The 12930-nt window shown below is 45.8% G+C and overlaps 1 protein-coding gene across 8 annotated transcripts in view; it reads left to right on the top strand.

Annotated features, from left to right (window-relative positions):
• Dixdc1 (DIX domain containing 1) overlaps positions 1–12930 on the top strand; it is a 73378-nt gene that overhangs the window by 17844 nt on the left and 42604 nt on the right. For 6 of the 8 annotated variants that reach the window (XM_063265745.1, XM_017595731.3, XM_063265744.1 and 3 more), the window contains 1 exon segment: positions 9400–9529. The exons of the other annotated variants lie outside the window; for them this stretch is intronic. In XM_063265745.1, the coding sequence (XP_063121815.1) occupies positions 9400–9529 (130 nt within the window). 8 annotated transcript variants of the gene reach the window in all.

Here is a 12930-nt window from a genome sequence, read left to right as displayed (position 1 = left end):
ATTACTCCCTGCTTGGCAGCTCCAACCAAACAAATCCTCCGTAGAAACAGGCTTTGATCTGAGGCCTTGAGGGGCAGAGGCAGACTGTATGAAGTTGTGTGGGAGGAAGGGTGGATCCTAAAGGAAAACAGAGGGAAAGTTACATTTGGCAGCAAGATGGCTTCCAAGGTCAAGGGTCCCTGACCAGATGAAGATGTGAATAGGACTGTCTACACTGAGGGTTTGGACTCAGATTATAAGGTACATGGAGTATCTTGGAGGAAGCTGAGAGAGACTGGAATTGATGGGCCTTGGGAGACTCAAACTGTGCTTAGCAGAGACTGCTGCTGCCTCTGTTTCTCCTTCCTCTGAGGCCTGACTCAGAGCTAGCATCAAAACTCTCTCTTTCTGGAATTATCCATACACAGACATCTTCTTAAAAAAAATCATTTGTTCTTTCGTATATGAATGTTTTGTCTGCATATATAGTATATAACATGTAGTAGGTAATATATAAAATATAATATATGCCATAAGTGCCTGGTGCCTGTGGAGACTAGAAGTGGGCATCAGATCCTGGAACTGGAGCTCCAGCTGGCTGTGAGCCGACACCTAGGAGCTGGAAACCAAGCCAGGGTCCTCTCTCTGTAAGAGCAGCAAGTGTCCTTAGGCTGTGAGCTGTGTCTCCAGCCCTGGATACTGACATCTTTACAGTTTCCCCTGAGCAAGTTAAAGAGAGAAACTCAAGAGAAAGCCAGGCTCTGTCCTGTTGTGGACTCAAGATGTACCAACTGCCAGTCTTGCCTTTCTTTTTGTTAAAACTCTGGCTGCAAGTGCCATAACCCCAGTGTGAACAAGAAGAGCTAGGAAGTGGATTTCACTGACTCACACACTCCTAGGAAAATCTGAAAAATTAAACCATAGAGAGGGCAGGGCCACAACAGTGTTTCAGACTTAGAGAAAAGCAAATGCTCAGGTTTTGGTTGCCAGGCTCCTGAGCTGTGGCCCCTCTCCATGGTGCCTTCGTTCCTTCTACCACGGCTTTTCACTAGTAAATGGACAGCCTGCTTGGCACATCACTTAGGTTGTGTGTATTAGTGTGGGTGCAAGTGAATGTGTGTGTGTGTATGTGTGTGTGCACTTCATGTATGTGTGCAGGTTACTGGATAACTTCGGGTGTCATTCCTCAGGTGCATTCCACCTTTTTAAATAACTTCCCTTACTAGTCTGGGATATGCTAAGTGGCCTAGCCTAGCTGGCCAGGGAACTTCAGGGACGTACCTGGTCCATCTCATTTTAGCACCTCTGGGAATACACACTTGTTCCAACACGCCCCAGCTCCAGGAGATCAGATGCCCTCATTTGGACTCGGTGGACACTTCTTCTCTCTATCTCTCAGTGTCTTTGTCTCTCTCTCTCTCTCTCTCTCTCTCTCTCTCTCTCTCACACACACACACACACACACACACACACACACTTAAAATGAATCTTTTTAGTTTTCCAAGGAGCCAAGTACAAGAGTGAGGAAGGTAAATTGGAGGGGAGGTTTGGGGAGAAAGAAAAAGAGAGTGTGGTTTAAGCTCTGAACCCCACATCTGGGTTCTAACCAGAGAAGACCTACTTTAAAAAAAAATCTGGGGCTGGAGAGACAGCTCATGGTTAAGGGTTCTGGCTGCTCTTCCAAAGGACTCAGGTTTGATTCCCAGCACCCACAAGATGGCTCACAACCATCTGTTACTCAGTTCCGGGGGACCCAACACCTTCTGACTTCTGCAGGCACCAGACCCTCAGGTGGTGCACAGAGACACTCGCAGGCAAAACACCCACCATGAAAAGCTATGCTAACTAAACTGAAAATCTGGGCTGGCGAGATGGCCTATACCCACATGGGAAAAGGAGAGAACTGACTCCTCCAAGTTGTCCTCTGACCTCCACATGCAAGCTCTGTCACGTTCACACACCCTAACTTCCCTACACACACTCATTCACACACAAGTAGGTAAAGACAATACAATTTTTTAAAAAACCCTTGGGTTTGGGGAGCTGAGGGCATAGCTCGGGGTAGAGTGCTTGTTTGTTGAGTATGTTGAGACCCAGGGTTTAATACTTCACTCTGTAATGCAAAACCAACAACTAGCTTTATAAAAGCTACATATTTCTTTTGAGACAGGGCTTCTCTGTGTAACCCTGCCTGTCCTGGAACTCACTCTGTAGACCAGGTTGGCCTCGAACTCACAAGAGATCTGCTTGCCTCTGCCTCCCAGGTGCTGGGATTAAAGGCATGCACCACCACTAGATTGGCTATAAATTATAATTTACTAAATGCTATAGTACAAAAAAAGAAAAAAAAACAAAAGGGAGGGGGAGAAGAAAATAAAGCAACTGCAGGGCTTGCAGAATGACAGCCTCTTGAAGAAAGCACATAGTGTTCCCTCTGCTGTGGGCAGAGGGGCCTGACCTGGCATAAAAACCAAGCAGCTAAGCCAAGCAGTGCTGGGCTCACACCACAGCCCCTTCTAAGATAAGCATCTTGGTGGGGAAGTGGGTGCTGTGCTGGTCCTCAAAATATGACTTTGTTCTTTAGGGTTTTTAAGAGCCGGCAGCAGGTGCTTGGTAGCAAAGAAACAAAGTCTTTCCTGCCCTTGAAGTGAGAAGTGTGGCTATCTCAGGCCTCAGGGAGTCTAGACCTCCCAGTGTAGATGCTGAGCTCTGCCACGTTAGATGAAACGGTGGAGCTGAGAGCTGGAGAAGAGCCGTCTGACGCTTCACTGGGGGTAAGAATTGCCCGACGCATCTGTGCAGCTTAAGCACGCTGCTTAGAGTCCACTTGGCTTACTTACACCAGCGTGATTTGTAGTAGACATCCCAAATGCCAGGTATTAATTTTTTAAAAATCACTGACTTAACCTAAGGCTTGATTATCCATTTTTTTATATGAATCTGGGCGTGATACAAAATAGCCCCAGCATCTTAATGTCTCCTCCTCCTCCCTTGGGAGGACTTCAGGCTCCATCCTAATGACGATCTGGATTCCCAGTTCCTTTAGTGACCTTCTGCTTCAGCCAACATCTCCACAGCACTTCATCAGAACCACATCTGGACCTTACCTCACCACCACAACAACAGCAGCCACAGCAGCAACAAGGAACCTTTCTTCTTTTAGAGAGAGGGAGGGACTCAACTCTGTCGCCCAGGCTGTCCTCAAGTTCACCGTGTAGCCCAGGCTAGCCTTAAACACACAGCTCTTAGAGTCTTCTGAGTGTGGTGGTTTACAGGTGAGTGCTCTCGCACTGGCTCTACGCCTGGCATCTTGAACCCCGACCCTGTGCTCAAACCCAGTTTCTGCTACTCATTTTATTGAACCTCACAATTGTGTCCCGTTGGCCTCTCCTCTTCTCGTGCCCTCCATTCTCTTAACTGTTTGCTTTGCCCGCTGCTCACTCCTTGTCACCATTGCCCCCGATGGCGCTGCCCGCCAGCCAGTCCTCAGGCATCGCTTCTGGGCCTTCCTTTCCTTCCGTGCTGCTTCCTGACATGCCTTTGGTTTGTTTCTGGAGTGTGTCCTCCCCTCCCTGGTGATGCTTCTGTTTAGGATCCCATCTTCTTCATTCAGTCCGCTCATTGCCTTCCTCAGCAATGGATGTATTTTAGTAAAGATAATAATTTCAAAGACAGACCATTCACTACCATGATCAAGAAGAAAGGGGGAGAAAGCAACGATATATAAAATCAGAAACCAACATGGAAAAAGGAACCATTGAAATGAGGAAGAAATCACAAAAGAGTTGGTAGACCCCTCTATGAACATGTTTTAAGACATAAAGCCCAGTGGTCATTTTTAGGAAGTTGTACCAGAAGTTTCTATGGAGAAATAAGTAGACAAGAATAGTTAGGAAAACAGCAAGAAAAATTTCAAGGAGAGAGCATTGGCCCGCGACAATATTAACATAGATTGCATGGGGATGGGGAGATGGTTCAGTTGGCAGATGCTTGCCTGGCATGTGAGGCCCAGGGCTCAACCCTCACCACCCTTGTGAGGGTCATGGTCTAAATTGGTTGTGGTCACCCAAGGCTACCTAGTGAATTGGAGGCCTTCCCTCCTCCCCCTAGCTCTGGGCCACATAGTGAGGCTTTGCCTCTTAATAAATAGACTCTCTGAATAGCACATTTTGCTGCTGGTGCATGGGTAGGTGTAGCCAAGTAAAGAACAGAAAGCCCAGAAATAGAGAACTTGAGGGTTGTGTAGAATGTGACAGAGTGGCATCTCAAATCACTGGACTGAAGAAGGACTGTGTTTGTACAAATGGTTAACTGTTTGTGAAAGGATAAATTAGAGCTAAATTTCACGTCATATATAAGAATAAACTCCAACTGAATATAACATCTAAAAGTAAAAATGAAAGCATACGTGGTCTAGAGAAAATGGGTAGATTTTTTTTTCTTTTTATCTCTTAACTTGACTTTCTAACTATGACTCACAATTTAGAGGCTTAACAAGAATTAAAAACAAAAACCTCCTAACACTCCATCATAACTGAAGTGATAACCCATGAGCGAACAGGGAGGAATCTGTGATGACAGAAGCCCCCACAAGGAACCGACAGCCTCCTTTTTAAAGACTTATTTATGTATAAGTACACAGTGGCTGTCCTCAGACTCACCAGAAGAGGGCGTCGGATCCCATTACGGATGGCTGTGAGCCACCATGTGGTTACTGGGAATTGAACTCAGAACCTCTGGAAGAGCGGTCAGTGCTCTAACCTCTGAGCCATCTCTCCAGCCTGGAACTGACATTCTTTTTTTTTTTTTTTTTTTTTTTGGTTCTTTTTTTCGGAGCTGGGGACCGAACCCAGGGCCTTGCGCTTCCTAGGTAAGCGCTCTACCACTGAGCTAAATCCCCAGCCCCTAAACTGACATTCTTAATGTATAAAGAATGCTCAGGTCACCCAAAATCATTTCTGTCTGCTTCTAGGTCTGTCAGGATGTGAGAAGTCTGCCATACATTCTCTGGTGGAGATATTTGATGGGTAGACTGATTGCCTGTATGCATGGAGCTTGGGGTTTGATCTTGAGCGCCACATAAAACCAGGCATTGTGGGCTGGAGAGATGGCTCAGCGGTTAAGAGCACCCGACTGCTCTTCCAGAGGTCATGAGTTCAATTCCCAGCAACCACATGGTGGCTCACAACCATCTGTAAAGAGATCTGATGCCCTCTTCTGGTGTATCTGAAGACAGCTACAGTGTACTTATAATAAATAAATAAATAAATAAATAAATAAATAAATAAATAAATAAATAAATAAGAAAAAAAAACCAGGCATTGTAGCACCTGCCTGAAATCCCAGCATTTGGGGGGTAGAGGCAGGAGGATCAGTTGTTCAGCATCCTTGGCTATATCACAAGTTCAAGACTAGCCTGGGACCCTTCTGAGACCCTATTTCAAAATAAATAAATAAAAATTAGAAAGCCTTCCAAAAGGTAGAATTTTCTTGCCAAGAACCTACAACCTGAATTTCATCATGAGAAAACCAGAAAAAAATAATTAAAGGGCTGTGAGGTGGCACTATGCTTCAGTTTGATCCAGGGACTCACATGGGTCCTTAAAAAAAAGTAAGAAAGAAAATCAAAGGAAGTCTGCAGATTATGTCAAGGGCAGTTTTGTATTTTGACCACTGGGTGGTGGTTCTCTAGTGACCTGGGCAAGAGTACAGATGGGCAGTTTTTATTGTTAACCTTTTTTGCTTTCTAAAGATTTATTTGTTTATTTTATGTATATGAGTACACTGTAGCTGTCCTCAGACACACCAGAAGAGGGCATCAGATTCCATTACAGATACTTGTGAGCAACCTAAGTTCATTGCTGGGAATTGAACTTAGGACCTCTGGAAGAGCAGTCAGTGCTCTTAAACGCTAAGCCATCTCTCCAGCCCACCCCTTTTTGTTTTAAAGACAGAATGTCATAGTTAGGCTAGCCTCAACCATGCTGTGTACCTAATGGCTTTAAACTTCTGATCCTTCTGCCTGAAGGGGATTACGTCATAACCACACCCACTTTATATAGTGCTGGGGATTGAACCCAGAGCCTTCTGCTTGGTAGGCAAACTGACCACCCGTGAAACCATATCCTCAGCCCACATTTACCTTTTCATAAGTCAGAAATTATTTCACAATGAAAAGTTATTAAATTAAAGACAATTATCCTTATGGGTTTTGAATGACCCATCAGTGTGAACTAAAGGTGTGGTCTGGTGGGAACAAGGGAAGAAGGAAAGACAGAAGAGAGGGGATAAAAAACAGAAAAATGAGTTAGTGAGCTGCACCTGTCCTTTATAGACATCACACTATAGCACCTTCAGGCCAGAAGCATAAGAATCCCTGTGAACTGCAGGGACTCTGGCACTGAGCTGCATCCCAGCTCATCCTGGCCATGCCATGCATCTGGAGAGAGAACCTGTGGTGTGAGTTGCTGTTCGTCACACTCAGGTGCACATACAGGCATCAGGGGATCCTATTAAAATGCAAGTTCTGGTAGAGCTGGGAGACACCAAGACACTGCCTTTCCGGTGGATTCCCACGGGATGCTGTTATTGCTGATCTGAACCACACTGAGCCACTTAGTGTAGAGGAGTAGTGCACAGGGGACCTGGGAAGCCCCTGTGGGAGGGGCACTTTAAGCTAAAGAGCATCCTTCGAGGTTCACCAGAATCACTTACAGCTCAGAGATGCATTAATTTAGGAGTGGGAAGAGCTCCAACTTTGCCCTGGATGTTAAATTTGAATCTCATATTCGTGTTTCACTATCTGGGTAGCCTTGAATGGATTATTTCACCTTATTCTGAGTCCCAGTTTTTAGTCTTCATCGTAGATAGACCATCTAAATCAATCAGAAAAAAATGAGCGAAAGATGTGTTTAAGGGAATTGGTATAGCTTTTGCTCCAGAACTTGAAAAGGTGGTGACTGCTATCATCCATGCTGGGGCTCCCTGTCTGCTGGAAGACCCCAGCAGGGGTTAATGTGCCCAAGAAGTAGTTTGGAACCCATGGTCAGTTTTGCATCCAAGACAAGGCTGCGGTTACTTAAGAAGAAATTACCTTGCCCTACTGAAAAGTCACAGCACAATGGGCTTCTGCAGTAACTTAGCTATGGGCCTGATGAAACACGGCAAATGTTTCTCTCAGGAAGCAAATATTTGTGAGCACTGGGTACTTAAGAGGCAAATCACTGTGAACTGTCGTGACTCCCTGCAGAGATCATATTTCACACCTTAGGCCTATTGAGTTCACGCTTTGCCTCCTTTGCTCCTTAATCTCTTGGCCTTCATGCTTGACTAATGCTGTCTCAGCACCTGTACAAACCCTTACAGAGCTTGCCTCTTTCAGCAGGCGCGTTTGTGTGTGTGTGTGTGTGTGTGTGTGTGTGTGTGCGCGTGCGCGCGCGCGCGCAGGGATGTGAGCAGGTGTGTGTGCTGGTGTTTGTATGTTCATGGTGTGTGCGCAAGTGTTGTGTGCATGTACAGATGTGTGTGCAGGTGTGTTTGTGTGCAGGTGTTCTGTTATGTGTAGGTGTGTGTGTATAGGTGTATGTGTTCAGTTGTCTGTTCAGATATGTGCATGCAGGAGTATGTACAGGGGTGTGTGTCTGCAAGTGTTGTGTGTGTGTATAGGTGTATGTATACAGGGGTGTGTGCATGCCTCTGTGTGTGTGTGTGTGTGTGTGTGTGTGTAGGCCAGAGGCTGATGTTGGGATGCCTTCTCCGGTCACTCTCTGTTATTTTTTCAAACAAGCTCTCTCACTGAACCTGGAGTTTTGGTAGACTGTGTGGCCAGTGAGCTCCTGTGATTTGCCTGTCTTCACACCCAGTGCTGGGGTTTTAAGTGTGCACAACGCACTGTGTCCAGTTTTTTATGTGGGTGCTCAGGACCCAAACTCGGGTTCTTATGCTTGTGTAGAGGTATGAGAGCTTTTCTGTCCCGTGGCTTGCACTCAAGTTATTGGTGAAGCAGTTGAATTGTTCTCATTGAGTTGAAGAGTTCTCATTGAGTCTAAGGTATGTGAGAGGGTCAGGGAAGGTTTTCTGAAAAAGTGGTGCTTGAGTTGAGACTTTAAAAAGCATTGGCAGGCAGAGGGAGGTACGGTGGTGAGAAAGTGTCCTGCATTTGGGGAACTGTGGTTGGACAGGCTGAAGCATGGCAGGGACATAGAGGAATAGGGGTTGATCACAGATGCCCCAAGGTCTTCTTCTATTGCACAGACAAAGTACCTCGTAAAGCAAAACAGACAGGCCTGCTGTGTTCGTAATCAAATTAGAATACCAGAAACAGGACTGTAGATAGTGCTCAAGGGTGGATTACTTGGCTAACACACAGCAGGCCTTAGGTTCAATTCCTCTGTACCACAAAAATCAGAACACACCACCAGAAATGGTGGTTAGTTCATAGCAGGTTCTCAGGAAATGTTAGCTTCCTCCTCCCAATTCCTGCTGGCCACTGCAGGTCCTCTAGTGTCAGAAGCTGATGGATGCTCGCCTTAGCGCTGTCTCCCAATGGCGATGTCCAAAAACCAGCAGAGAAGCTAAAGACTTAATGTGAGCCCCGGAAAGCAGCTTGAGATTTGAACGGCTAACTGTGTGGAGTACAAGTTCTGTCAAGTGGAAAATGGAAGGCGTACGACTGTGTAAGACTTAGGAAGCGACCCTAAGATGTCCCAACCTGGAAGTCTCATTGGTTCCTGGTAATACAGAGTCCCAACTTTGTATGAAGGAAAGGAAAACTCCCCTCTGTCCCTGGAGCTCCTGTTCACTTTATGGTTCCCTTTTCCTTCTCAGCCCCAGTCTTCTGCAATCAGATCCTTTGTCAATATGAAACACAGATCAAAATGAACTCTGTAGCAATCCTAGGGCTATGACCTCGGGAGGGTGAATGTTGCATTGAGTGTGGGGTGACCAAACCTTGGTGGTCCTAAGGGAAGCAACTGTGGGAGGTGGTGCTGTGCTCGGGACGCGGTTTGTGTCTGGTTCCACAAGATCAATGAGTAGGAGTGTCACGGTCCATTGCATAAAGTCCATGAGGAACTAGGGTGGGCTACGGGCGCAGTGACTGAACCGGAATCCTGACTGGGGACCTGGACTCAGCCTCAATAAGCAAGCAAAGCACGAGAGGTGGGAGTGACGACCTGGGAACGTTGGTCTCTCTGTGTCTGCAGTATTGAGTAAGTCAGAGGTCAGTTTATCCCTGGGTGTTAACCTAAAGCTAGGGGTTTTAGAGCATGCTCTGGACCTGATAGGATATCTTAAGAACTTTCTCTGCTTCCCAATAGAGATCTTGTCCTGTCCCTCACCATCTGGAGCTGCATTACAGCGTCAGGCTAGGGATGAGACTGATATGCCATCTTTCCCTTATCTCCACCTTTTATTTTCCAGCAACAGCTACAGGCCTATGTGGCCTGGGTGAATGCCCAGCTGAAGAAGAGGCCATCCGTGAAGCCTGTGCAGGACCTGCGACAGGATCTCCGAGATGGAGTAATCCTGGCCTATCTCATCGAGATTGTTGGTCAGTTGGCCTTGGACTCTGGTGCTAGTGTAGACGTGAACTGACTTCTTTCTTCTCCAAACGCCCTTTAGAGCAGGTTGTTCCTTCTTTAGAATACATGGAGTCGGGAAAACTTAAAGTACTTGCCCCAGGTTAACTCACGTGTGGGCCAGTAAACGCTGTGTGCCGGGCACTGCATTGTTCCCAGTGTAATTGGAAAGTCTAGAGAGTGAGGTCTGCGTTATTACTGTCCTTCTGATGGAGGGAAGCAGAGGGGATACATAGAGGGGCGCAGGAATGGCAGAGCAGAATTAGTGTCTGAAGAGGGGAGGACGGCATCCAGAAGAACTGTTGTCTGAATTATGAAACAGAAGTGGGAGGGTTGGAGAGTTGGCTCAGCCATTGAGCTCAGGCTGCTCTGGCAGAGGACCTGGGTTCAATTCCCAGCATCCACATGGCAACTCCTCCAGTCCTAAGGGAACTAATACTTTCTTCTGCACAAATATACATGCAGGCAAAATACATGCATGCACTTATACACACACACACACACACACACACACACACACACACAGAGAGAGAGAGAGAGAGAGAGAGAGAGAGAGAGAGAGAGAGAGAGAACAAGAACAAGAACGGGAAAAAAAACACAGGAAAGGGAGTAGCATTCAGGCCAAAAGAGAAAGTCACCAGCAAAAGGACTCACCTCCTTTATGGAAGGGCTTTGCTCCTCACTTCTGGGGGCTGATGTTGTAAGTTCCATAGCACTATACCCATGATGTTTGTCCATGGCTTTGCTATGATTTCTCTCACTTGACTAGCAATTAGCCATGGTATAGACTGAGCTATTGAAGAGAATGATACACTGTAATTTGCTTTTATGGTTCCACAAACCCTAGGCAACTGCACAGAATAAGTTCTCCAACATTTGTTATTGGTCTGTTGATATTGCTTGGTGCCCCAGAGGTCTGTGGTGTGGATGAAGCTGATTTGCAACAGGCAACCTATCTGTGAACACTTCCTTTGGAGACAGATCATGATTGAGCACTCATGCGGTGGTCATAACTGCAGCTTCTAGGGTGGATTGTTTTCTACCTGTGTGAATTTATTTGGCCATAACACCCTAATAATAATAATAATAATAATAATAATAATAATAATAGATATTATTATTTCTGTTTTCAGGAAACAAAAGGAAATAAATAAATAAATAAATAAACAAATAAATAAATAAACAAACTTAAGTATGTGTCAAAAATATAGCCAAGTCTGCTATTTTGATTTATTTGTGATGTGGGTTTGAGTTCAGACAATATCCCTCACTCAAAATTCTTGGACCAAAAATGCTTCAGATTATGGATTTAAAAAAAAATGAGGTGAGCATTTACACCTAAGCATTGGAAAATCCAAATGCCCCCAAATCAGGAATCTTTTGAGCAACAATGTAATGCTTAAAACACCTCAGATTTTTAGGCTGGAGATGGCTCAGCAGTGAAGATCTCTGGCTGCTCTTCAGAGGCCCAGGGTTGAGTCCCATGGTCCTCTGGAACTCAAAATAGTGAGTCAGTCACTTCTAACTCCCGTGCTGGGACTTGGCTGCCCTCTTCTGGCCTCCCTCGGCACTGAGCATTCGTAGACATACATGCACCCATGTACATAAAATAATAATAATAATACTTCATATTTTGGAGTATTTGTGAATTCAAATTTGTAGATTATGAATGATCAATACTATTTACTGATGGTTTACGAGGCTTAGCAAGTTCACGAGTTCACATAACGAGTGTCCAGGTAGAGGTCCAAACCTAGCTCTGTTTTAATTCCAGATTCCTAGCTGGAAAGATGCCCAGCTATTAAGAGTGTGTACACTGAGTCTGCAGAGGACCTGAGTCTGCCTCCCACCATCCCAGTATGGTGGCTCACAGAGTTCTGTTACTCCAGCCTCTGGTCACTCCTCTCTTGGACTCCAAGGTCACCTGCCCTTGTATTCATACAGACAGGCACGCATGCACACACACACACACACACACACACACACACACACACACACACACACACACACACGCAAGCATGCACACATGTACATAACTGAAAATAAAATAAAAAAAACCCAAAGTCCATTTTAAGCATCTTCTTTTTCCTTTATTTAGACAGGTTACATGTGGCCTGGCAGGAAATCTAGGCACAAAGGATTAAAACCAAAAGCTCTTCCACCTGTATTTCTTTAACAAATACTGTATTAATGTAGCTTGCATTGTCTCTGTAACGAAAGCAGCTCACAGACGGAAGGGTTTACCTTGGCTGACAGCTTGAAGAGAGGTCCAGTGTAATGGGGAAGGAGTGGTGACAGGGCTCTGAGGCAGCTGGTCAAGTTGCAGCCACATCCAGAGGAGCGAACAATGGATGCTGGGCTCAGCTCATTCTCTCCTCTCCCTGTATCCAGGGCCCAAGCCCAGGGGATGGTGCCGCCCGTTTAGGGGGTTCTTTCCACCTCAATTAACTTAATTGAGATATCCTCTCCCAGACATGGCCAGAGAGTCTAACCTAATATAAACAGTTCCTCAACGGAGAGACTTGTCTCCTAGGTGATTCTATGTCCTCTCCCTTGATAGATAATCAATGTTAGTGGCCACAGTTCCCCATCCTCCCTCCTGGCAGCCAGAGTTAACTCCCAGAGGTAGACCATGAACCTGGAAGCAGAATCTGTCTGTTTTTATTTTCCCAAGATCCAGTTTTAACCAGCCTGAAACAACCTCAACAGGACTGAGTTGTGATTCGTGTGCAAGCATGAGGTTTGGAGTTCGAATCCCCACTACTCATGTTTAAAAAGCCATGCATGGTCACAAGTATACCTATAACTCCAGCACTCGAGGAGTGGAGACAGGAGGATCACTGTTCTTGCTGACTACCACCCTAGTCCAAGTAAACAAAAAATTAAAACCTGTCTCAAGGGAATGAAGAATATAGTGACAGAGCAAGACAGCAGCTTCTCCCATCTGCGCAGCCATGCCCACCTACGTGTGCACACCCGACACACCTCATGTACTCGCACATATACCTAAGAGAAGAGAAAACCTCATGTTCTCTCCCCAGCTTGGTGTATTTAGCCTTTAGCTCTTCCCTGGGTTTAGGCACGCCCATAGCAGCCTGTTCTCCACCGTTGCTCAAATGTCTTACCTACAGCCAATCAGAACCTTTTATTTCCTCACCCATACCATGCTCCTTACTTCCTTAGCCTCGATGCCCACCTGCATATTCTGTCTTTGTCCAGGAGCGCTTCAGTGTTACCGTTCTCAGACTTATCAAGCACAGCATGTAGACGGCATTCCCCGGGATTCTCCTCCCCTCTGGTATCACAGCCAGGTCTTAACATGTGCTGTCAGCTTTGTATTCAAAATATGCTCAGCACCTGACTTCCGGCCAGC

Source organism: Rattus norvegicus, chromosome 8 (genome assembly GCF_036323735.1).
Source record: "Rattus norvegicus strain BN/NHsdMcwi chromosome 8, GRCr8, whole genome shotgun sequence".
Taxonomy (NCBI): domain Eukaryota; kingdom Metazoa; phylum Chordata; class Mammalia; order Rodentia; family Muridae; genus Rattus; species Rattus norvegicus.
This window is presented reverse-complemented; position numbering and strand designations above follow the sequence as displayed.